The sequence below is a fragment of the Mycteria americana genome, chromosome 1, assembly GCF_035582795.1.
Source record: "Mycteria americana isolate JAX WOST 10 ecotype Jacksonville Zoo and Gardens chromosome 1, USCA_MyAme_1.0, whole genome shotgun sequence".
Classification (NCBI taxonomy): domain Eukaryota; kingdom Metazoa; phylum Chordata; class Aves; order Ciconiiformes; family Ciconiidae; genus Mycteria; species Mycteria americana.
In genome coordinates this window covers 125,067,386-125,090,976 of record NC_134365.1, presented here as the reverse complement: position 1 = coordinate 125,090,976, position 23,591 = coordinate 125,067,386, and the positions used below count along the sequence as shown (strand labels likewise).

The 23,591-nt window shown below is 42.2% G+C and overlaps 2 protein-coding genes across 3 annotated transcripts in view; one reads left to right on the top strand and one right to left on the bottom strand.

The window, feature by feature from the left end:
• Positions 1-9,310, top strand: part of LOC142418250 (ICOS ligand-like) — a 36,939-nt gene extending 27,629 nt beyond the window's left edge. For both annotated transcript variants that reach the window (XM_075519833.1, XM_075519825.1), the window contains exons 4-6: positions 3,233-3,577; positions 4,769-4,804; positions 7,589-9,310. In XM_075519833.1, coding sequence (XP_075375948.1) covers positions 3,233-3,577; positions 4,769-4,804; positions 7,589-7,692 — 485 coding nt within the window. In that variant the 3' untranslated portion in view covers positions 7,693-9,310. The remainder of the gene's footprint in view (positions 1-3,232; positions 3,578-4,768; positions 4,805-7,588) is intronic.
• A 5,040-nt stretch (positions 9,311-14,350) lies between these two features.
• GATD3 (glutamine amidotransferase class 1 domain containing 3) lies at positions 14,351-21,239 on the bottom strand. Its single transcript, XM_075519837.1, has 7 exons — positions 21,016-21,239; positions 18,796-18,848; positions 17,902-18,015; positions 17,417-17,536; positions 16,481-16,573; positions 15,995-16,151; positions 14,351-15,374 (listed from the first exon to the last, which is right to left on the bottom strand). Exons 1-7 carry the CDS (start codon positions 21,127-21,129, stop codon positions 15,246-15,248), a joined length of 780 nt encoding a protein of 259 aa, XP_075375952.1. The 5' UTR covers positions 21,130-21,239; the 3' UTR covers positions 14,351-15,245.
• Between the last annotated feature and the right edge of the window lie 2,352 nt (positions 21,240-23,591).

The following is a 23,591-nucleotide window of genomic DNA, read 5'->3' as shown; positions in this document are numbered from 1 at the left end:
AATAAACTCATCTCACTCTACATTTGCACCTTACAACTGCACGTGAAAGCTGCGTGCCAACACACACTTTTTCCAAGGTAGGGAACTGCACCTTCCACATGCAATGCTTACCAGGTGGATCAGATGAGCACTACTCACCCTGCTTTGCACACCCTAGCAGCAGCTGCCACCATCCCCACTGCTCACTACACGGCTGCTTCAGCCTTCTGGCCAGGAAGCTCTCTGCTTCCACACCTCCTGGAGCATCAGTAGCCTCAGTGAGAAGCTTAACACAGCACCACCAGTCTTCAGCATGAATTCACTCTTCTCAAGATTGGCTTCCATAAGGGCACTTACTTGACTTGTACCCAGAAGTCTGTTCTTCCCATCTACAAAAGACCTCATACAGCTGTAGGCTCTGTTAAAGAACTCATTACAGCCAGATTTCAGTCACCTGATCCTGTCCCAGGCAACTTCAGCAATGCCTCCTTTTTTGCCTCCTGCTGCCCTGGTTTTACCAGCTGAAAGCAGTGTAGGGCAGGGTGGGTTGAACCCCCTGGGTGTTTATAGAGTCACTGTATGTGCTACAAGGTTTGTACGCCATTTCATGCTGGAAAGGAGTGGTTATGCTAGGCTCAGATATGCTGGGCACTGCTGTCCTCCATCTTCAGAAAAAGAATAAAGAGCCAAAAAGCAAATAGATGCACTTCTAAAACCAGTATCAAATTTAGAAGTGACCACAGTCAGGAGATAGGACCAACACTCTTTCTCCCTCTTTTGCTCATTAAGCAAACGCTTATTGTCCATTTTTCTGAATAGAGCCACAAGTTTTGTTGATTTCAAGATTATCTTTTCTTCATCTGTGTGCAACATCACACGTTGCAAGCACTCCCTCTCCTAATGGCATCCTGTGGACAAGACTCTTCCCACCAGAAAGCTCTTCTGGAGGCTCACTTCTTCCAGGGCTTACAAAACACCTGCAGCAGCCTCGGGCACACTCATCTCCCCACTGTGGTTAGCTAACCACGGTGACCCATAACCGTAGTCTGCTTTCAGACACGGCCTTGCCTCAAAGAGACTGCTGAGCACAGCCTTCCTCGGCTCCCCATGCCCAAACAGCTCAGGGACGGGTCTCGGGCTGCTCCCTCCCCTCCCTGCCCTTCCTCAGCTGGCGGTGGCCCTTCTAGGTGTGCTGGGTACAGCTAATGGCCCTGCCTGGGTATGTCACTAAATGCAAGGCTGAGGCAGTCTCCTTGGGGAGTGTAGGGTCATACGTGCTGTGGCAGTAAGGGAACAGTACAGTGGAGGCTGAGCTTTACTATAAATAAAATAGGACCTTTGTTTGGATACTGTTCAGGTTCCCCTTGAGAAGCAAAACCTGGTCAGCAACTGATACAGTCTGAAAATGGTTGAGCTCTCCATGCAGTAAGGGGAGTCTCCTTCCACTGACAACCAGAAGTAGCACAGGGGATATGTGGGGTTTTTTCAGCTGAAAGTTTACATTGCTGGGCAAAAGTGGACTGGGATTTTCAGCTGAAAAATCTGAAAACCTAAGGAAAGCAGATTTTTGGTGATAGAGTTATAATCAAAGACACTCACTTGGCTCTGCGATTCAGCTTTCTGAATTATACTTTTCCTTCTGCTTTTATGTATTTCTGGATGGGCACGACGTTGCACCAACCAAGCCTCAAAACAGACGCTGATTAATATGGAAACAGAGGCCCAAGCGTGTAAGAAGCTGAACCCTGGCTGATGTCAGAGTGACTTCAAGGGGCAACTGGGACTCTCTTTGGTCTTTAGGCCAATATATGCAGAGAGCTGGTGCAGGCCTAGGACACGGGAATGACCACACTGCAACCAAGAACATTTATTTCTATATTTAGTCTGATTACTTACCCCTTATGCTTCACAGAACTTTGGCTATGAAAACAGACCGAGTTGTTTCACAGTGAATTTTAGCTTTTCTTCTTGGCACAATTGCAGACTCATGCTGCTTTTGTTCTGCTCGCTGCTGGGGATGAGTTTTCCATCCAAATTAATTCATCTGCATTTTAATTTATAAATTCATTTTATGAAACAGGTTTGGTCAAAGTGTTAATTTAAGCCCACATTCTGTGCTGAAAATACCTAGTTGTCTATGCTTTATAAATGCATAGAAACCTTCTTCCATAACACAGTCTTCCCCTGGAAAATATAATACCACAATCTAGTAAGAGTTGTCCTACATGATAGTGGCAGACTCCCCCATTTGTGCAAGTTTTAGTATACTTTCAACTAACTTGGAAGAATTTATAAAAATAATTAGTATTGAAGTTATTAAATGAACAGTGTGTATAAGTGTGATGCATCTGGCTTCCTGCCCTGCCTGTCCGCCTGTTTGTTCTCCAGCAGGCTTCCCTTACGCCAGTTCTTGCATGTGCTGGAATCGGTTGGTAAGGTTGGTAACATCTCTGCCCAATGTCCAGGCCACTCGTACAAAGTATCTGTCTCCCCGAGGCCTTGGAAAAGTCATTTACCTAAAGTGGGAATGACAGACCTTCTTTCTGGGGTACTGGGGGAATAACTATACCAAAGAGCATGAGAGTCCACAGGACAGGTGTTAGCAAGAGTGCACCAAGCCAGACCTGCAGAAAAAGCCCTGTTCTGTCAGACCCTCTCCAAGATGTTGCAGGGAAGGGGAGACGGGAGCCTCTAGCACATTCTTTACAAATTGGGAGCCATGATCTGATAGGCAAGCAATGGGAGTTGGGGGAGACCAAACTCATCCAGGACTTTTCTCTTACTGGTATAACACCCTTTTCATGCCTCTCCTTTTTTCAGCCAGACTTCCTACAAAACCAAAACTTGCTTAACCATGCTTGCCCATCTTCCCTGCATCCCCTTTTCCTCTTGTAAACTGACCAATAAATTAAAATCAAATCAGACACCTGATGTCAAAGACTAAGATCCCCAGAAGCTGGGAGAAAAATCACCACCTAAGGAGACAAGTTCAAGCAGCACCCACACTGACAAAGTGAAGGTAACTTGCACACAGCAACATCTGTCCTGCTGCACAGCTGGCTGGGCACTGAGCATACACGGCCCTCAGTCCTAGCATAGCACATACTGCTCCTGCCTGGCTGGGAGCAGGAGGACACAAGCAGAAGAAGGGGGAGGAAGAGAGGCAATAATGATGCGATGAAGCCAAATTACAGGAAACCTGGTGTCCCTAGCTGTGCTCCGTACTGAGAAAGTTGTCTATTTTTTATTCCAGGTCAACCAGACACAACGTGCCATGCATTTGTTGGAGAAACTGTCGTTTTGCCTTGCACCACCACCTCTCCTGGAGAGCTGATCCTTTCCAATTCAATGCTTTACTGGCAGATAGGATCTGTCTTAGTGCACTTTTTTCACAAGGGGCAGGATTCGCTGAATTTCCAGGACAAACATTACCATGGCAGAACTAGTCTTTTTTTGGACGAGATGAAGCACGGCAACTTTTCCTTAAAGCTCTCCAATGTCCAATTACTGGACACAGCTGTATATACTTGCATCTACAAACAGACTGGGGATCATCCCAGCGAAACACAGAAATCGAAAATCAAACTCATTGTATCAGGTAAGATTTTTTCTTAGTTCAGACAGAGGGAGTTGAGGGCAGCATTTCTTGTTGACAAGCCATATATGGCCATCGACTGGGATGACTTCAATTTTTAAAGCAAATCTTCACTCAGTTTCACTCTGTTCCTTGCTTTTGTTGGAAGAATAAGTGAGAAGGAAAAAAAAAATGCATCTTTGTTAAGCTTCAGCATAGCATATCCACAGAAGCAGCATATCCTGAAGGCAAACAGCCTGCCTCTTCCCCTTCCCTTCGCAGGACACATTAATGAATAAACAGGTCTCCCCAACTTCTAAGCATTTGGTTATTTATGGGTTTGTACTGTCCTGGATCCACCTTGTCCCAGAGGAACGGGAGAGTTTATTTCATTGTTTGCACTTGGGTCTGTGAAGCAGGATTAGTTTCATCTCTGTCAATTGGATGCAAAGTCCAGGCCATACACCCTTTCAGATGAAAGACAGGCAGTTGCTAATTACCTTTTCCCTTGCAGCTGGAAGATCTGGGTCTGGTGGCAAGGCTGGACACATGCAACAAGAATTATTATTTTTCTTCCTTAGGAAAATGAGTGAGACCATAACACATGCTTGAATAATGCCAAACAATTGAGCTAACATGTTTGAACTACCTACAAGCATGGCCAGCAGAATGATGGGGCATTGGGTCTGACCAGTTGACCAACTGAAAAGGAAAATTAAAAAAAGGGGAAACACGTCTCAAAACAAATCATAGTTTTTGAAGGTGTCTTGCTTGAATAAGTCAGCTGGAAACTTTCATTATGGTCAACCACATACCTTTAATTCTGCTTAAAATAGAAAAATTTTGTTTTCAAGTAATATAAACCCTTTAATATCTTTGTTTTATTGCACATCATTCTCAAGAGAAAAATGCTTTTAAAATGTAAAGTGAAATATTTTGTTCAGAAAACTTTGAAGTGAAATGTGCTGCAGTTTTCAAAATGAAAAAAAAAAGTGTTTTGAAAATGCAGAATCAAAATGTTTTCATCATCTAATTTTTGGGAGCAGTAAGGTGTCTTTTACTCTGATTTAATTCTGTGATCATATTTAAACTTTCAGTTTGTTTGACAAATGTATTCTTTCTCAGAAAAAAACACTAACCCTTAGATCAATTATCAGTACCCTTTTTCTGTTCTAGGCTCAAACAAATAACTTTGATTATTGTGTTTTTTCCCAGCTCCATCTAGCACTGAGAAGGCTCCTTCCCCTTCTGGTAAGGCAATATTCCTTAACCTGCTAAGTGTCTAAGTGATTATCCAGTGCTTTAATTTGAATTTGCAAGATTGGTAAAATGTGCTCAGTAAAGAAAGTCCAATAGACTTATGGTGCTTGCCCTCTCTTACTAAGTCTAGCAAAATACAGCTGTCCCAGACAGGGAAAACTATCTCCACCACTAAGACAGACCTAGACTGCAGAAAGAAGAATACTGAAGTGCAGCGGTCACTAGTCCATAAAGCTACTCACCATTACGAGCATCATAAAAATCAATAAAAACCAAGTAACATGGAAGCCATTTGGTTCTGGGAGTTAAGGCCTTTGTAAATTACCTTGGTATGAATGAACTACCAGATCAAGAGATTTGGGGGGTCCTTTTGGGTAAATAAGGTAATAAATATTCTAAAAATACATAATTAATGACTCCACATAAGCTCTTCTGGGAAAATTAAAGTAGATCTCATCCAAAGACAATTCTGAAGTATAGTGCAGATGCTAATGTCTAGGTTTAATCATTACAGACAAGTAACTACATTAGGGTAATTTGTAAACAGTTCTGGAATGAATGTGATACCGAAGGGCTGTTCAGCTCTGACATGCCATCATCAGTAAATTCTCCCATAAAAATCCTGCTTGTAAGCCGAATTATTCTTACTAGCTCTACAAAATCTTAAATTGGTATCAAACCTGTAACATTCTGTCATATAAAAATCAGTAGCTGCAGTTTGTATTTTACTCAGTGTAGCTGAAAGATATAATCCATTACATAACAATAATTACATTACAGTTAACGTAGTAGGTTCAGCCACAATATGACATTACAGCCAGATTAAGCAGCAATAAACTCAAATAGAAACTAAGATAAATGTTCCAGTGTTTTATCTCATGACCACACAGAAAAAATCAGCTCTGTACTTCATAAGCAATAAACTGCTTGAAAAATTACAGGAAATATCCTTTTTAGACCTAAGATAGAATGTCTAGCTGGCTTGAAGGTCTTTAAAAAGCATGAAGTTAAATTCAACATGGTATCATGTGCCTTCAGTGACACAGCACCACATTATAACGTTATAAAAGCAAACAGAACAGGAGCTAGAATATCTCTAGCTGTTACCTTCCACAAGAATTAAGACATTATCAAGGGTCAAACTTTTTAATGCAGTAGCAATGGAAGTGTCTCAAAACCAAAATAAGTAGGCTGTATTTAAAGGAGATAGTTGTACGTATGTTTGACTCAGCTGAAAACTTTCTGACAACTTTTCCTCAATATAAACTATTTCTTACCATGAAAAGGTATTTTCATTGAAAAAAAAAAAGCGATTGGGACAAGGAGGAGGGTTTCAACTTTCCTATAGGAGAACAAACTGAATCACACACTTCAGACACCTGAAGGTTCTTGTACTGCTGGATTTTCGGGAGCTTGGGGGTGGAGGACAGAATAAAAGCCTAACTTTTGAAACACAATTTTTTGCAAAAAGGAAAAAATATTTCCTGTTGTCAACTTCTTCTAAAGAAAATCATCAGCCGCAGCTCCCATTTTTTTTAATTTTCAGCACTTTCTTAAGAAAGGGGGGAAAAGAATCTGGTTTGTATTAGTTGTTATTTTGGAAGGGACTTATTCTAAGTTAAACGACCTGCTGAGAACAAAGACATTGTGTGCAGAAATAGTTCTCACACTTTGCAGTCATCATAACCAGATCAGCAGATATTCTTTTATACAAAACAGAAACAGTTTTGATCTATTTCGCTTCTGCTTCATTTCTGTTTGTTTATTTGCTGGATTGATTATTTTTCATAATTATTTTAAAGAGCCTAATTTTACTGTCACTCTGGGTTTCTTGCAAGACTCCTTCTGGGTCAATCAGAACTTGTTTTAAGTTTTTTTCTGGGAAAAATGAAAGTGCCTAGGCCTGGAAGAGGTCACAAGAGGCCAGGAGACTTGCTATAATCCTACATTTACTTCAAAGTGTTACTGAGGCCTACCCAATGTTTACTTGCTCTTTACACATTCACACAGCATACTCCTTCTAGGAAGAGGGGGAGGAAGCACCCCTACTAGCGATAAGTTAACTGCAGCAACACTCTGAAAGCTGACACCACAGCAATAGGAACAGCCTAAGAATTGGTATAGAAAACAATGTACAGCCTGATCTTCCCAGAGAAGGACTTGGACCTAAACACTTACAGGAAAAATTTCTCTACTGCTTAAGTCAGGGGTTCAAAATCTTTTTTTACTTGTGTACTACATCCAGCATGGGTTGCAGGTACCATCTGTGGCAAGGGTAATCTGTGCCCTGCATCCACGTTGTGGCTTACGTACCAATAGTGGTACACAGTGCTGCTACCACCTAAGCATCTGTGGCCTAGAGTTTTTAATACATATTACCATTATTTATGGACTTTTAATCACAACGCCTACCTCAGGCCCTGAGTAGATAGAATGATAATGTATTTCATACTCTTTTAGTTGTTGTTGTTCTATCAGGATTTTAAACAAGTGTTCTCAGTCATCCAGAAAAGGAAGTTGTATTCATTGTTGCTGAGTGCCTGTGCCTTTTCTATGAAGGAGAAAAAATTATTTGTCACAGTACCTTGAGATTGGTTTTTCTGGCTGGAACACACACATACAAAAAGGATAATTTTGGAAATGAGCCAAAATCCACATGCTTTTACAAACAATCTTCCATCAGTGCATTCACGTAAAATATATCACACACATTTCAAATACACTTCTTGTCAAGCCACCAGTTACATGCCAACTTTCTCTCTTTTAATTTTTCAGGACACAGTCAGATTTCCTCCAGAAGCCCTGCTGATGCACCGTGTCTGGCTATGCTTCCCCTCTTTTTCCACCTCCTGTTCACACTGGGGGTTTGGCAGTTGTAACTGGGGAAGCCAACCTTCTCTTTAGGAAGTTCTCCTCACCAGAGGACCTCGCTGGGCAGAACAGCTCTGTAGGGTTAGCGTGACAACTGTTCCAGAGCCATGTGAAAGAAACACCAACAGCTGAAAACAGATCTAGCACTAGGTGTTTACGTCCCGCATTTTGATAACAAAACCAAAGACATAACAAAACCAAAGGCAGAAAAACTCAGAGGTGGCAAGTCTGCTTTTTCATTTGTTCCTTGGAGCCCACTTTTAGTGCTGCCGGTCTGAACATTTCATTCTGGATTTTGTGGTTTTGCTTTAATGACAGGATAAAAGACTCACAAAACTACAGGGTCACATTGTAATTGACCCTAGTGAGATCTTTTGCCTAAGATCTCATCTGCTGTCCTTCAAGAGAACTGAAAGGAGGAGAAGAGGTAATTACCCTCTGTGTCAGATAAAAACTGGAAGTAGGAAGATGCTCAAGTTTGGTGAAACATAAGGATGAAAACCTTGTGAAACTTGAGCCTGTGGAACTTTAGCTTCTATTTTTACTCTTAAGCGTCACGGGCTATCAGTAACAACTTTTTTTCCACAAGAAATGCGGTATTTCTTCAGCGGAATGGTGAAGCTGACCGAGAAAGATGACGGAAGTTCATAAAACATCAACATAGAGGAAGGAAGTGATGTATTATTACAAAATCCACTTCTAAATAAGCCAAAAGCTTTAGAAGGCCGAATTCAGTATTTTCTCTTTTTGTCATGAAACACAGCAAGGTAAATGTGATCATCGTGCAAAAGCTGGATTCTTAAGCTAGAACTGTGCGATAAGAAATTGTTACTGTGGCAATGTTACTTCTTTAAAAATGGTACCTTTGGAGGAAAAAAAGAATTAAAAACTGGTCAAAATAATTGTAACTGACACCTATGCAAATTAAATAGGTTTAGTTCTGGAAATGTTTGATTCAGGTAGCACAGATGTCCTGTGTAAAACTAAGATTGAAAGAATCATGTATACCGACAACATCAACAAAGTTCAGAAGTTTTGTTTCAGGCCAGAGCTGCTGCACCCACCCTATTACAGAACTGAGAAGCATCCAGAGAACTACTCGCCCGAGCTGGTGAACAGCGGTGAGTGCAACGCAATCCTTCTGGCTGAGCCCTCAAGCAGAGGGAAGTAACTCATAAGGACGCGCATAAAGTCGTTTTGATTTGGAACAGTTCCACCCTCTTTCCAAAGGAAAGACAGGATTGCTTTTGTGAGGAAGGGAACAGGATAAAGTAGAGCTTAAAATGGTATCCATTGAGGTAAAGGAGATAGTTACCTTTGACTTTCTCAACAAAGGGCCCTTTCCCCATGGTGGGGAAGGGAGACAAAATCCCATGCACAGCCTGTGCTGCTGCTGCAGTGAAGCTCAGTTGGTACTTAGGCTACCCTGGGTACAGAGCAGCTTAGCGTAACAGCTGGGGTCCCACTTCACAGAAAGATTTGAATATAAGAATTGTACATACTGTGATTGCCTTTTGGTATCCTACCCTCCAAATGTTTGTCTCAGATTCCATGTATTTTTCAAAACCAAAGTTGATTAAAAATAAAAACGTTAAAAAACAAACAAACAAACAAACAAAAAACCCTGATGAGATAAAGCGCTTGGTCTCTAAGAGTTCTTTATTTGTATTCCAGTTGTTCCTACAGTCAGCTAGGCTCCCTGTGCAATCAGAAAGTCCAAAAGGTGGCATCTGTACAGGTCTGTTGGTCCCAAAAGCCTGAACTGCTTGCCCTCATCTCAAGGACTATATGACTTCTAAAATTTAATAGCCACTTAAGCAGCCCTCCACTTTTCAAAAGGTGTTGAGGCACATGAACAACATGAGCACCTCCACTCACAAGTGCAAGCTGTGTGACTATATAGCTGCATTTCTTGGGCAAGCAAATGAATAACTACTTAAATACCTTAATATACTTAAATGCGGGCATGCAGGGCTAGAACAGAGCGTCACTGCTGCAGAGATGGACAGCCCAGTCGTACATTTAAGAGCAGGCATTGTGCTGGCTGGTGCCTACGAGGAATACCCAATTCCCTCAGTCGCCTGCATCTTTTACCCTCAGAAGTGATTCTCCCTTCCTGTGCAAACTGACATGAATCACAGTAAGGACATGAGCAGATGAAGATAGGAGGAACGAAGGGTGGGGGAAAAAGACTAGATGACCTCTAAATGTTGCTTACAACCCTACTTTTTTATGACTCACATTTGCAGTAGCACTTGGGATGTTTAAACGTCTCTGTTTATTATATTTTCCCACAGCTGTAGTTAATGCCATTCCCAGTAGTAATATACGACTGCCTTTCCAATTTCCTGGGAGACAGCAAGCGAAGGTTTAAATGACTAGCAGACCTTGATTTGTCCTTCCTTGCCTGGGTGATGACACAGCAAGCGTCTGTCTTAAAGTTCACTCCATGTGCAGAACATGAGCAGCACATACTTCCTGTGTTTTCCAGAGTTTCATCGTGAACGAGAGGGATAGCTTTGAAAACGAAGGAGCAAAAAGCCAATTCACACATTTAAGAAGGAGGAATCTCCACTTCTCTCACTTGTAGTACTGTGGTAGCCCACACCTACGGATTTCATATGGCAAGAGCACAGGCTGATAATCTGCTACACTAAAGAAATTCTTAAGAGATCCTTGTACATTATTCTTGCAAAAGAATGGCTGTAAAAGCAAGTTCATTTTTTCATGTTTGACAGTGACACTGGTAAGGGACAAAAACGAGTTTGTTTGCTCATCTTGTAGTTTATCTAAGTTTACAGTGAGGTCAGCTTAACTGGTTAATGCTTTTCCCTGAGCTCCTTTCAGTTCCATATGATGTGGGAGAAATGGCCCATATAGATCATCAGCAAGAAATGAATGTAATACATTTGATGCAGAATTTTCACCATTATTTCAGCTAAGTCTGAGGGCAGTCATTCACATAGCATGATACTCAGCAGTTGAACAAAGGGTACTGAAAAATACTGAAAATAAGCATTGAAGGTGATTATTTTTAAATATGCAGCAGGAAATCATGTTGCTATGGGTAATGCAATCCTTGTTGCAACTTCTCTTTCAACTTCTGGGATTGTCCAAGTTTAGTCCCTTCTCTTCCCCTCTCTACCTCTTTCTGCAAAGATTCTGACCACCACTGAAATCACCTTGGAAAAGATAACCAAATATCAGTTCCTTAATTCTTCTAAGGACTACGGCTGATCCATACACCAAGCAAGCTTCCCCTCAGCCTCTGCAAGCCACGGGAAGCAGGAAGAAAACCAGCTCAAACAGAAGACTCAAACCCTGGAGTGCAGGCAACTCTCAATTATTTGCAGATGGAGGATTATCTAAGCTCCCATCCTGAAAAAATAAAAAACTATATATGTATACACACACATATAAGATACGGCTAGCTTGCAAACACACAGACCCTTGAAGAAGCTGTGTGTTTCCTTCCAGAAGTAGTTCTTGGCCTGATAAAAGTCCCTCCCTACAAACTTTGGGTTTAGGCCATCTTGGCTATAATAGCATTATTATTTAAAAAAACCCAACAAAATAACAAAAAGCAAAAACAAAACCCAAAAAACCACCACCAACAACCCCTCCGCACACACACACTGTGTACTTTTATGACTTTACACTACACTTCTCCTCATTTTTCAGTGATAATCCCATCACAGGAAGGCTTTAGAGCTTTATGTAAGTATGTTCGACATGATCCTTTCAGGGAGATGAACAAGTGTCGAACTGTGTCGAAGAAACGAGTCTTAACAAGCCAGCGGGACAAACGCACTCACTGCCAGGGAACTGGACTTCCTATTTCTTCGTGTTAAACACCTCGGAAGCCGTCTCGCTTTGACGGCCCCTCCGCCCGCCAAACGCCGAGGCACGAAGGCCGCCCCGAAGGCAGCCGCGGGAACGCGGCGCCCGCGCGAGCGCACGGCGTTGACAGAGCGCCCCCTGCTGGCGGCCGCCTCCGCCCACGCGGGTCTCCCCGGCAGCCGCAACGCGGGGGTGAAAAGCGCCGAGCGCCATCTCAGCCCCTCGCTCCCACCAGCTCGCCCCCTCGCTCCTTGCTGCTTTGGGCGGGGGAGGGGGGGGAAGCCCCGCTGCCAAAGGCGTGAGCGCCGCAACAACCCGCGGAGAAGCATTCCGCGAAATGGTTTTTGTGCCTAAGCATCCGTGAGGGCAAAATGGAAACACGACCGAGAGGGAACAACTCCGCCCCGCGCCCCCCAAGTTAACCCCATCCCCCCACCAGGAACCCAACACAAGCAGGAAGGGCCTTTATTCCCACTCCCCTTCAGGAGGACACAGTTCTGAAACGCTTTCTGAAGGCGAAAAATGGCAGGAGCCACAAGCCAGATATTGCATGCCTCCTTGTGGAGGCTTGAAGAATACACATTCTTTCACTTCTTATTTCTGACAGCGTTTAACAAAACATATTAATCATCAACTTCTATCCGCTTGGCTGAAACTAGCAAACCCCTCAGCAGCTCCAAACAGCCCTATGGAAGGAAAGGAAAAACCCAGCTTGGCAGACAAATGTCTCTATTGATCTCTAAATGAACATGGAATTTCCCTCCAAATTTACACTGGCTCAAAGCCAAGATGACGATCTTGCATCTTCCACCAAAGTTAAAAGATCTTCTATTAATAAAAAAAAATATTTTAAAACGTGTCTAGCAAAGGTTTGTACTCAGCACGTTACCGTGAAACTAGAGAGAATTAAAAAAATGAAAGGCAATTCTGGTGCGTGGTTCTTTCTCCCTTAAAAAACATTATCTCTGAATGACGGAAAAAAAGAAGGGTAAAAAGATGCTCTGAAGTGTGATTATTTCTGAAAATAAATTTTTGTCTTTGATTTCCCCAGTGCATATGTTTGTCCCATCCCCACTAAATGCCCCAGCTTCCAGCACTGACACCACAGTACCGGTACCTCGCTTTTTGTGACTACCTTGGAAAACGTTCCAGGCACTGAGGAGGAGCTGGTTCCTTAGTTACTCGGGTTACAACTCACAGCCCTAGCCCTCAAACAGCCACTGATATTGAGCCCATCATTTCAGAGTATTGCTGTTATTTAGCAGATGAGATGTCACGTCAAATTAGGTGAGCTTTTCAATTTGCATACTTGATTCTGTGCTACTGTGATAATCCAACCTGGAAGCCACCAGGTCAGGGATCCACATGACCACCACTGCATCTGCCTAGAAAGGTACACAGTAGATTATTAGTCGTCTTCATTATTTGGGTATCTGGATTCAAGAAAGAATGTCAGAGGACTGTAAAAAGAGGCAACATCTGGATCATCTACCAAGCAACTTGCAACAGCTGGTCACTGCATGGTAATAGCAATTTCTTCAAAAAATCATCTTTTTCCTCAGGACACCTGCATCTAAGATTCACAATCTAAGAAAGCTTTATGCCACCACAGCTGCTCTTACTAGGAAGTGCAGATAAGAAAAACCTTAAATACATCTACACAACCTGCTGTGGTGAGGCGAATTAATGGAAAGACAACTCACAGTCCCTGACAGGAAGAGTTGAGCTCCGTTTAGATCACCCTTATAAGCAGACGAAGGTACCGTTAACACAGGCAGCAGCTGTTCACCCTCTGCTCCGGGAATTTCAATACCATCTCTGTTTTGTGATACCTTCTTATGTTACCAAATTTCTTTTAAAACTCCTGCAGATGTAGGAAAGACACACATTTTAAAATGTCACTACATTTTATACAAATAATGCCCTCTCATACTCTGCTAAACCTCTGTGTAGAAAACTGATATTAAAAACATCCACTTACGTACAAGCAAAGCTTATGGGGGAAAGGCTTTATTTGCACTGAACTACATAGTGACAGTATTTTAAATTCTTTCTTACCAACTTGATACTGAAAATTTCCTAAAGAATTTGATGCACAAGCAAAAAAGTTTCAGAATATGTCCAGAATTCACTTCATGAACTACGCCTGCTACCATGATGACTTGGTTTCTGTGTACTATTTCTTTGTACCCACACTGGAGTTTGTGATCTGTACAAGAGAACTCTATGAAACCCTCCAAGAAAACAGTGCCATCTTTGAAGTACAAATTCAGATCTTCTAAATCCTAATGTGATTTTTAGTGACAAAAAAATAAATCACATACTAAGAGGCTCCAGAAGCAAAAACACTTATTCCGTGAAAAGACTGAGCAAGATCAGCATGCCCACCACTCACATTCAAGCTTCATTCCTCCTCTTTGCTCCCCCCAATAAAAAAAAAATGTAATTCCACATCCCTAGCAAGTCTTCAGTCACAGACACTATTTACCATAATCCAACCCAATCTAAGGCTTGTAGATTTCATTTATGAAACACACAACTCTCCCTTAAAAATACAGGTTCCCTTGAGCATGTCTGTCATGTAAAAGGAACTTTAATACAAGGTAAGGGGTGTCATTTTCTTTGTTTTAATTTGGGAAGTGTTGGTTCCTGCTGAATAGAAAGGTGACAAATAACTTGGAAGGGGGGAAGGAGACTCTGCTGGATTCTATATGGAAAAAATGTCTCAGATGTGAAGAGAACTGAGAAGCAGAAAAACTGCTGGAATGTATCAACCCGTGTAAGTTATCAGAGGCAGCTGTCAAACAAAAGTGAAGGGACAAGGATGAGATAAAGGCAGAAATTTTATTTATACATCATTATTGCAGACATTGAGTAACATTTCTTTGGAGAAAGCTTTATTACCCTAAAGCAGGGAACATAAGGATAATTTGAGATTGTTCTTTCCATCCACTGCTAGTCATTCAACTGCTTTAACATGGATACTATACTTAAAAATTGTGCGTCACATCAGCGGATATTTTCTCCTTCATTTCAAGACCTTTTTAGCTATAATGGGCCAATGGAGGGATTTTTCAAAGTGCTAGTGTTGTGACAGTTAAGATGTATCCTGCTGCTGACTGATACTCAGAATGGCTCCTTTGTGAAAACAGGATTCTTTGAAATGGAAAAACAAAACATTAAGCTTTTAATTAATACCAAGCTAAAATTAAAATGTGGAAGATGTCTATTCCCTTGACAGCTGATCCTGGCTTTTAGTTCACAGATACAGGCCTGAGCACATAAACCTTGAACCACGCATTAATTCCTCTCTACTCCCATTCTTCATCCACTAGATACACTGTCACTGCATCTGCTATATCCCTACAACACATCTGCCCTCAGCTTCTGAAAAGGGCCTTTAGCCTCTTTATGCCCCCATAGAAATGATTTGACAGTGGTGCATCGGAAGGATGGTTTCAGAATACGTCCGCGCAGCGCTCTCCAGCTGAAAAGGCTCAAGAGAATGCTCTGTCTCTCAGGCCAGACTGCTTGTACTCTGTAAGCCCTTCTGCAGGCCCCTCTCTCAGAAAGGGCATGGAAAACCCCGCAGCTGGGAATCAATCAGCCTTGTATCAGCATTCACTGGAGTGTGAACAGGACAAGCAGGTGAAAATGTTTCCATTGGTCCATATGATATTTGATACTACACCCTAAATTTAAACATTTCTGATTTTTTTTTTTATTTGCCAGTTAATTTTAGCACATTCTTTACCATGGCCCCAATGCCATCAAAGATATTATGTAATTCTGCTTCACACATAAATGCTGGGGTAGTCACCACCTTGTTTTTTGTATCCACGTGAGCTTCGTAAAAGGGAGTTAAGGAAAACACAGCCTGTGTCTCATTTGCAGATGCTGTCTGCAAAATAAACCATCATTGACAAAACCTCACAACTCCCCATTCCTATAAAAAAGCACCTCCAAATATATTATACCATCCAGCTGTAAAGACAGCTGCAACTTATAATCCAAGACACTAGAAGCTATTTTTGCCAGAAATACAAACACTGCCAAGAGCAATCTGTGGGAAGGCTGGCACTCAGAAACACAAGAAAACCTATGAAACTTACTGACTGTAATAAAATGTCTCTGAGTACAGTTTGATTACAGCATTAGCCTTCAGTAAAGAAAAAAAATCTCAAAGAGAACTGATCAAATGTAACTCATGCCAGTTTTATGTGCAAATTCACTCAGCATTTACTGCATTACCGAGTGTCCAAGGGAGTTCTACGGCAACGACTGAGAACGACTTCTAACTACACAGCTGTGTACAGAAGACAATGTTTTCTAATCATGCACTGTATTACATGCTATCTGCTATACACTGTATATTCCCACTAAACTGGAAGTGGATCCTGCATGTATTCATTACTGGAACGACACGTTACTAAACTGTCTCTCAGCATGAAAATTAACAGGAAAGGATATAGTTACTTCTTTCACACAATGCTTTCCTCCCAGTTCTTTAATGGCTCCTGCAGTCCCAGCATAAGGCCATTTGCCACCTTCCTCTTCTTCATGGCCCACAGTTACTTCAGCACCAGAGAGAACCTTTGCTGCCAACACTGGTGAAATGCAGCAAAGACTGCAAGAAAAGGAATTGTAAGAGAGATTCTACAATGGCACTCTTTCAAAACTTGGTCATAACTGAAAAGATTCAAATGGACATGGTCTTACAAATCTGAAAGACATCACAAGGCAACTTCCACTCAGCACTTTCTTAGCCTCTTCTTTGACAAACACCTACACACATGTGCATCTTGAAAAACACATTTAAAAAAATAAACTACAACTGATAGAAAACAGAAGATGCTTTTTCTAGTTCCAACAATAATAGCTGCACATTTCCACAGAACATACTTTGTCTCCATGCTCACACTATCAAACAAATGCCCCTGCAACTAACATACATACCCAATAGGTTTGCCTGCCCTGTGGAAGTCTTTCAAGACACGTTCAACTTCTGTGTTCACCTTGCAATCTTTCCCATCAACGGCAAAGGTAGATCTGCCACAAGAAGAAACTTTATACATACCTCAGTATAAACCTACAAATAGAGATGCCCATCTGCCCTGGGACTGGCTCTCAAGGGTCATCACAAACTTAACAGCTTCTAAAAGGTGGCTGAAAACGCCTGTAGTTGATGATCAATGTTTCAGCCAAAATAACTAACTTCTAGGGCTTTGGTATGTCAGAAAGTTCCTTACTTGATATAAACATCTAGAAATAAGAATTATCAAATCAGCTTTCTAGGGTTACTAAGAAGTGGAACAACAATGTTTTCAAAGAAGAAAAATACGTAAGAAGAAAAGGGAAATAACATTCAGGTTTCTCAAAGCCAACAAAATGGCAGGTCAATAACAAGACAACCAGTATTCCACATGGCTAACGCGCTCCCCCCCCCCTTTTTTTTTGAGCTAGCTGTTGTTTTATCATTACTAATGCAAGAGGGGACTTTCTGGTAGGCCAACATGAAGAAACAGAGTAACACTAGGAACACCTGAAAATACTGAAGTTTTACCTTCACTTCCCTCAGTCAGGCCCAAAAAGAATCACCACAAGGGTGGGGGAAAAAGGACTTCTTGTGCATTACCTAAAGTCCAGAATTCTCACCAACATTGTTTGGAAAATTTAAAATATGACAACGCTGATAAGAATTATGACTGGAAAGCATTGTGAACAGCACAACTCCAACACTTTGAAAGGAGTTTTCCTTGTTAAGCAGTGGTTACATACGTAGTAAATAAGGCCACTTACTGCTTCCTGATTTTATTGTGTGAATCATAGTTGATTATGAATAGTTTATCATGAATATTTAGTTGAGGAGTCTAATGCTTAGTTGGCACTCACAAGTTTTTAGCAGCTCCAAATCCACCAGGGAATATCACAGCATCATGGTCTACTGTAGTAAGCTTAGCCAGGCTTGCAATTTTACCACGAGCAATCCTTGCAGATTCCACCAAAACGTTCCTTGAAGAACCAGAAATAAAAAAATGAGATTAATTAAGCATTTGCACACAGAAGAGCATAAAGAAAGTTTTGGCAGAGGAAGAGGAGGGGGAGGAAGCAAGAAGAACAGTGGTACTCAGTAACTGAAGCTATCAATGCTTCTGAAATACTACTACTGGGAAACACAGGCATTAAGAGACTGTATATAATGAAGTCCAGAAAACTCGTTTAATATTTTCTCTCCAATCAAAATACCAGCTAGCATAAAGCTACTAAAGCCAGTCAGTAAAGTGCTACAAGTGCAGTTACAGGTTGCCATGTCTGAAGAACGCCTAATAAGACTGAGACTCGGCAGTCATGGAAAACACATTAAATACAGACTTTACCTTGACTCAGCTTCAGCTGGTTGCCCTTTACTGTGGTCAATGACGTGCATCTGAGGAACATCTGGAGCATACATCTGAACCTCAGCTCCCCCACGACTCAGGTGTACCAGTATGCTACAAAAATGGAGATACAACATGCTGAAAACCTTAGAAGAGAGGTTTTATCTGGCCCCTAAGTCTTGCTACAAATATTCCACGACCTGATTTTGAAAGAAAAGGAAAACCACACATCCTACCAAAGGATACTGAGCATGTAGCAGCAAAATCCCCATATGTAACACCAAAGTGCAAAGCAGAACAGAAAGTCAGTTTGGAGGCAGAGTCAGGTAAGCTAGAGACAAGTTTCTTTGTTCAGTGCTCTTATGCAGGCAACCAGGAACAATAAAAACTTCCTTTCTCATTGCAAGTCCCCAGGTGTTATGGAAGAGTCCCATGATTAACATACCTATGTGTACTTTTAATCCAGGTCTAAATGAAACATCTCTTAGCAATGAATACTAAGAGTTAATAATTCAGCTTGAGTATTAACAATTCTAGTGTGAGATTTAGCCCCAGAAACAGAAACTCAAAGTGATCATGAAACGAAGTCTCCACTTAACTCTCTTGAGATTGATTCTGGAACTCTGAATTTCTGTTTCTGAAGGAGAAGGAAAGACAGTCTCTCTCAAACTCACTGCTCTGGCATCGCGTGCACTGTGCTGCATCTTTGGACAGTCACTGACTACTGCAAGAACACGGCCTAAGCTCCCAATTATGCTGTGAAAAAACTGTGAAGCTTCATCATACATCTTTCAGGGCAACTCTGATGGCCAGAGAGAGCAAAACTGAATTCAACAGACTGCTGTAATGTAAAGGAGACTTTTTTGGAGCCTACAGTTTCATGAAGCAACTTACGCTGAGGCCTCATGGATTTCTGTGCCATCGTAGACACCACAACCAGATAGGACCTGCAGTAAGAAAAGGAAGAGTATTTCAGGTGATACAAAACTTTCCACAGGATCTTTCACAAGCCTTGTAAGATTAAAAAAAAACCCAAACAACAACAAACCTCCCTCCACCCCCCAAAACAACAACTTAGCAACAAGCTCTTTACTAAGCCAGTCAACATCATACTATTAGCACTGGTGTCACCATTTGACATACTGCAGAACTGGCATTTCCTATTTATCTACTCCTCACAGACAAGTCTCAGAAGTAACTAATATTTATTTATTGGCTTGTGCCTTTATTCCTCAGAGTTAATAAACTGACATGATACCCTAGGTCTGTTTTTATTGTGCATACAGTGGGTTATTCTGAGTGTCATACGTCTATTTATGAAGTGTCCGTATCTGTGTGAAATACCTTCTTATCCAGATGCACACCAAACAGAAGTGGGATAGAAGTGCACTTCGAGGTGGCACTTAGGACAAACTATTTTACCTGCTGCTGCATTTTGTCTGAGGATCCGCATCTGAGATCAACAGCTAAATCGCTTCTAATCCAATTACGCTATACTAGCCATACTTTTCCTTAGCACCATGGGAATAATACTTTCAGTTTGTTTATACACACTGGAGAATAAAAAGCACAAAGCAATCAGCTATCCTTGTGTGGGTGGAGAGAGTCTTTCACAAAGTAGAAGCAAGGAGAAAAAACATTTTTAAAAAACCCAGGAAAAAAAAGAGATTATAAGAACAAAACAAACCCCAAAAAATCCAAAGGATTATCTAGTTCCTGAAAGTATATGTATGAACTCTTGTGGGGTTTTTTGTTTGGTTGGTTGTTTTTAAAGAAAAAAAATCCAGTTAAAGAGAGTCCATTTATTAACTTTACTTTCTTCTCTCCTGGTTTTATCTCAGTTTTTAGAAGCTTGAAAGTTTTTAATCACAGCCACATGAACAGAAACTCACAACTGAAACCACCTTAGTTAGAAACGTTGGACTTGAAGGGGTTTTCAGATCACAACATCCAGTCCTCTGCTCGCACAGGCATGACATCCTACCATCACTTCACCAAATGAGTAAGATCCATGAATGTCTTTCTGTTCACGTTAAGCCTAACTAAAGTTTCGCTGCTCTGATTTAAGAGTTGCCTTCTACTTTCCAACTTTTTATTTATCTTCCATTTAATTTAGACTGAATAAACATACAAGCAACTGTGCTAAAGTTATCTTTTGTAAGCCACACCTTTTAAATGTTTTTGAAACCCCCTGAAACTGAAGTACTAAAACACTATCCTCTTCTGTTATTTCAGTACCTGCTTGTTCACAAATCTGCCTTCTACCATAGTCAGAAATTTATGTCACTAACATCAACAATAACATTTGTTTTCCACTCTCTATTTAAGAAGCTATTGTTTGCTAAAATGACAGCATTCCTGGCAAGTTACCTTTTAGACATTCGGACTGGCATTCTGCCCATCCCTGAACCAACTCTGCCCCAAACAGATTTCTTCATGCAGGCAATGCCTTCTTATTTCTTTACATTTTATGCTGTCAGTACTATACAAAGCTTGAGCTTCAAAGACTGTCCACTGAGCTCCAAAACTGTGTATCCATTTGGGATGCTATCTACAGCCTAAATTTTCCTTTGGCAACACCTCTGTCTCCTCACTTTTATATTTTTGACATGCTCTACCTCCTTCCTGCATAATCCTCTTTAAATATTTTCCTGCACGCTGCCAGTACCTCCCCCAATTACACTGTAAATTATTTCCAAGTTCAGCTCCTTATAACTCAACTCCAGCCAGCTCCAGGCCAGGAACAACGATACAGAAGCCAATTTTTACGTGTTTCCCACTCTTGGTCTGGCTTCCTCCAAGTGACTCAATTCTAAACAGCTTTATCTTCTCAATTTCAGCTTCTCCCAAGGCTCGCAGCTGCTGCAGCCACCAGGCGAGCCTTTCCTCGGCCCGACGCCACGCCAAACCCTCCCACCGCCACCTCCACCAGCCCCACCGCCACAGCGAACGCAGCTGCAGAGCGCCCTTCCGTCGGCACGGGGCTGGGGCCGGACGGGGACAGCCAAGCAGCAAAAAGCCCCTTCTCCTCGGAGCAGCTGCGCTGGCCCGGACCCCCCGCCCCCAGCCCGCGGCCTCCTCCCGGCGCGGCGCGGCCCCGCGGCCGTTACTCACCACCGCGACGCGGGCGGCGCGCTGGCGCCGAGCGGAGGAGTGGAAGGAGGCGAGGCCGCCGGGCGCTGCCCGCCGCAGCGCGGTGCACAGGGCCGGCCCGCAGGAGGCCAGCATGGCCGCGGGCGGTGGGAGCGGGCGGCGGAGCGAGGGCGGAGGGGCGGCGGTGCGGCGGTGCGGGGAGCCGGGCAGGCCGCTGGGGGCGGGCCGCGCCGGGAGGCCGCGGCGCCCTTGGCGGCGCCCTCTGGAGGCGGGGAGGGGCAGCGCCCGCCCGCCCGCCGCCCGCGCTGGGGCCTGCGGGCCCTTGCTCCCTTCCCCAAACTCGTTTAGTAATAGTAACGGTAGTAGTAAAAAAAATTAAACCGCGCATGGAAGTACATCCTCGGGACTTGTTTCGACCACAAGCCTAGCAGCACCGGGTGCCTTTTGCAGGTGAGGGGGGGCAGCCACAAGGTGCGCACAACCCCAGCGTGGCAGGGGGAGCAGGCCGGCGCAAGGGCAGTAAGGGGCTACTGCCACTACAGCTGTTAATAGAAATAGGGTGAACAAACATACGGGGACAGCTTCCTTTCTTTCTAGGATCTTGTGAAATAGGGCATTGCTTTTAAGAGAGAAGGATAAAAGACACATTAAACAGTGCCAAGTTTCAGCACAGGTAAATTTCTTTTCCTGATAAAAAGCTTTTTTTTTTTTTTTCTCTCTCCTCTCCTTCATTAAGGAAACCAAGCTAGATATAAGACAGACAGTCCTGTTGAAGTACATATAGACATCTATATACGATCAGATCTAATTAAGCCAAGATGCAAGTTTGCAGATGTGGTCTCAGCCTGCACTGGAGGAAGGTAAGGAAACGGTGCTGCTTCAACGCCTAACCGCAGCCCACTCGGGCCCTTGTCAGACTCGCAGGTTGTGCCAACATGCATGAGGATCAAGCCAAGCTTTGGACCTACCAGACTTAAAATCTGATATTTAGTTTTTGTTATTCTTTCTATGAATATGGAAGGGCACACTGCAAAATTGTATTGGCTTTCATGTGCATCATAAAATGTCTTGATTACCCAAAAGCTTATTATAGCTCAAGCAAAACGACCAGCACAAGTAGAACGCGTCCTTATCTTATATGAGAACTGGTGCTACACTACCCCTCTTGCCTCCCCTCAAGGCCCTTGAGCTTTGTAAAACATACTTTTTGTCAAGTTTTCACCTTCAGGTATGTTTTGAATGTGAAGAGTAAAATAACCCAAAACCATGTTTCTAAGAGGTTGTTCTGAAAGGCCACATTTTCTCCATATTCTGTGTTTCGTAATACTGTAAACCCAAGGGACAAACACAAACCTAGGGATCAAGTTAGCAGACTTCATAGAACAGCACAACTCCTATATTACATAGCACAAAGCTATTGCTGTCACAGTCCCAGAACGATTACAGCCTGGCTGCTACAGGCCATACAGTTTGGGAAAAGAATACAGTCTTTTTCAAAGCATGCAAAGACAACGTGTATATGAAGAACAGTAAAATGGATTAGGAAGTAACAACTACGTTATATGTCAGGTATACAGTCATGTTTTTCACGTTAGCTTAAGCACTTCAGTTTTACAAGGATCCCAAGATGGATTTTTCTTTTTCCGGCGCTACTTCCCCCCTACTCACCTATGCCTCCCTTCTACCTAGGGTAGGCAAGCCTACTTTCTACCACGGCAGGAGGAGGCAGCAGAGGGGTGGAGAATGACAAGCAATTCCAAATCTTACACAATACCACAGAGCATCTTCCGCAAGCATCGCTCCAGCCCACCCAGCTACTTCTTCACCCCGTGAGACCCTGAAACATTGGCACAACCATGAAAACGTTAGGAGGCAAGGGGGGCCACCAGCCACTGAAGGTATTTTTAAACATTTTACCGTAAGAAAACCAAAACAAATCACTTTGCTATGTTTTATTTAAGTAGCAAGTGCATCTTTATTTTGTACAAACTGACCGTATGTGTCTGCTGTGTATTTTGGACTTTGTTTTTTCTTCAGCAGTTTTTAATATTCATACCTCTCCTCTCTTCCAAGAGTGGAAAGAGACCAGAAAACAAATCCAAAAGAACTGGGAAAAAAAAATCAATTCTGGCTCATCATTAATACTTGCAGTATCTTCATTAACAAAGCCCTTTCAACACTTGGCTTGAAAGCAACACAAGCACGGATATAGTTCTTCGTGTTCAGTACCTCACTGTTGTTATTAGCCAATTCTCTTGCCAATTGACAAAAGCAAGGACACCAAAAGTTTCAGACTTTCATATGTTAATAAAAACATTTTAAAAAAACATGACAGGAAAGGGCTTTCATGAGAAAAAGAAACATTTGTAACATGTTCTCTTACAGTTTAAGTTAGATTATTGAGTTGGCAATTTACAAACAAATTTTTACTGCAGTATCTCAGATTAATTAATCAAACCTCTACAGAAGTTATATAGCACAGTAAACTTTTTTCCCTATATTCATTGTTATGGGCATATAATTTATCCTCATTATTCCTAAAAGTGTTCCAGTAATATGCATGTATTAAAACCAATTAAAACAACATTTAAAACAAG

Excerpts from the sequence above, each read along its gene's own strand:
- GATD3 (XM_075519837.1), bottom strand. The coding sequence starts at position 21,129 with ATGCTGGCCTCCTGCGGGCCGGCCCTGTGCACCGCGCTGCGGCGGGCA. Across the intron at positions 17,537-17,901 it reads CCAGCTGAAGCTGAGTCAAG|GAACGTTTTGGTGGAATCTG; the intron begins GTAAAGTCTGTA and ends TGGTTCTTCAAG. Across the intron at positions 16,574-17,416 it reads TTTGGAGCTGCTAAAAACTT|ATCTACCTTTGCCGTTGATG; the intron begins GTGAGTGCCAAC and ends TTCTTGTGGCAG.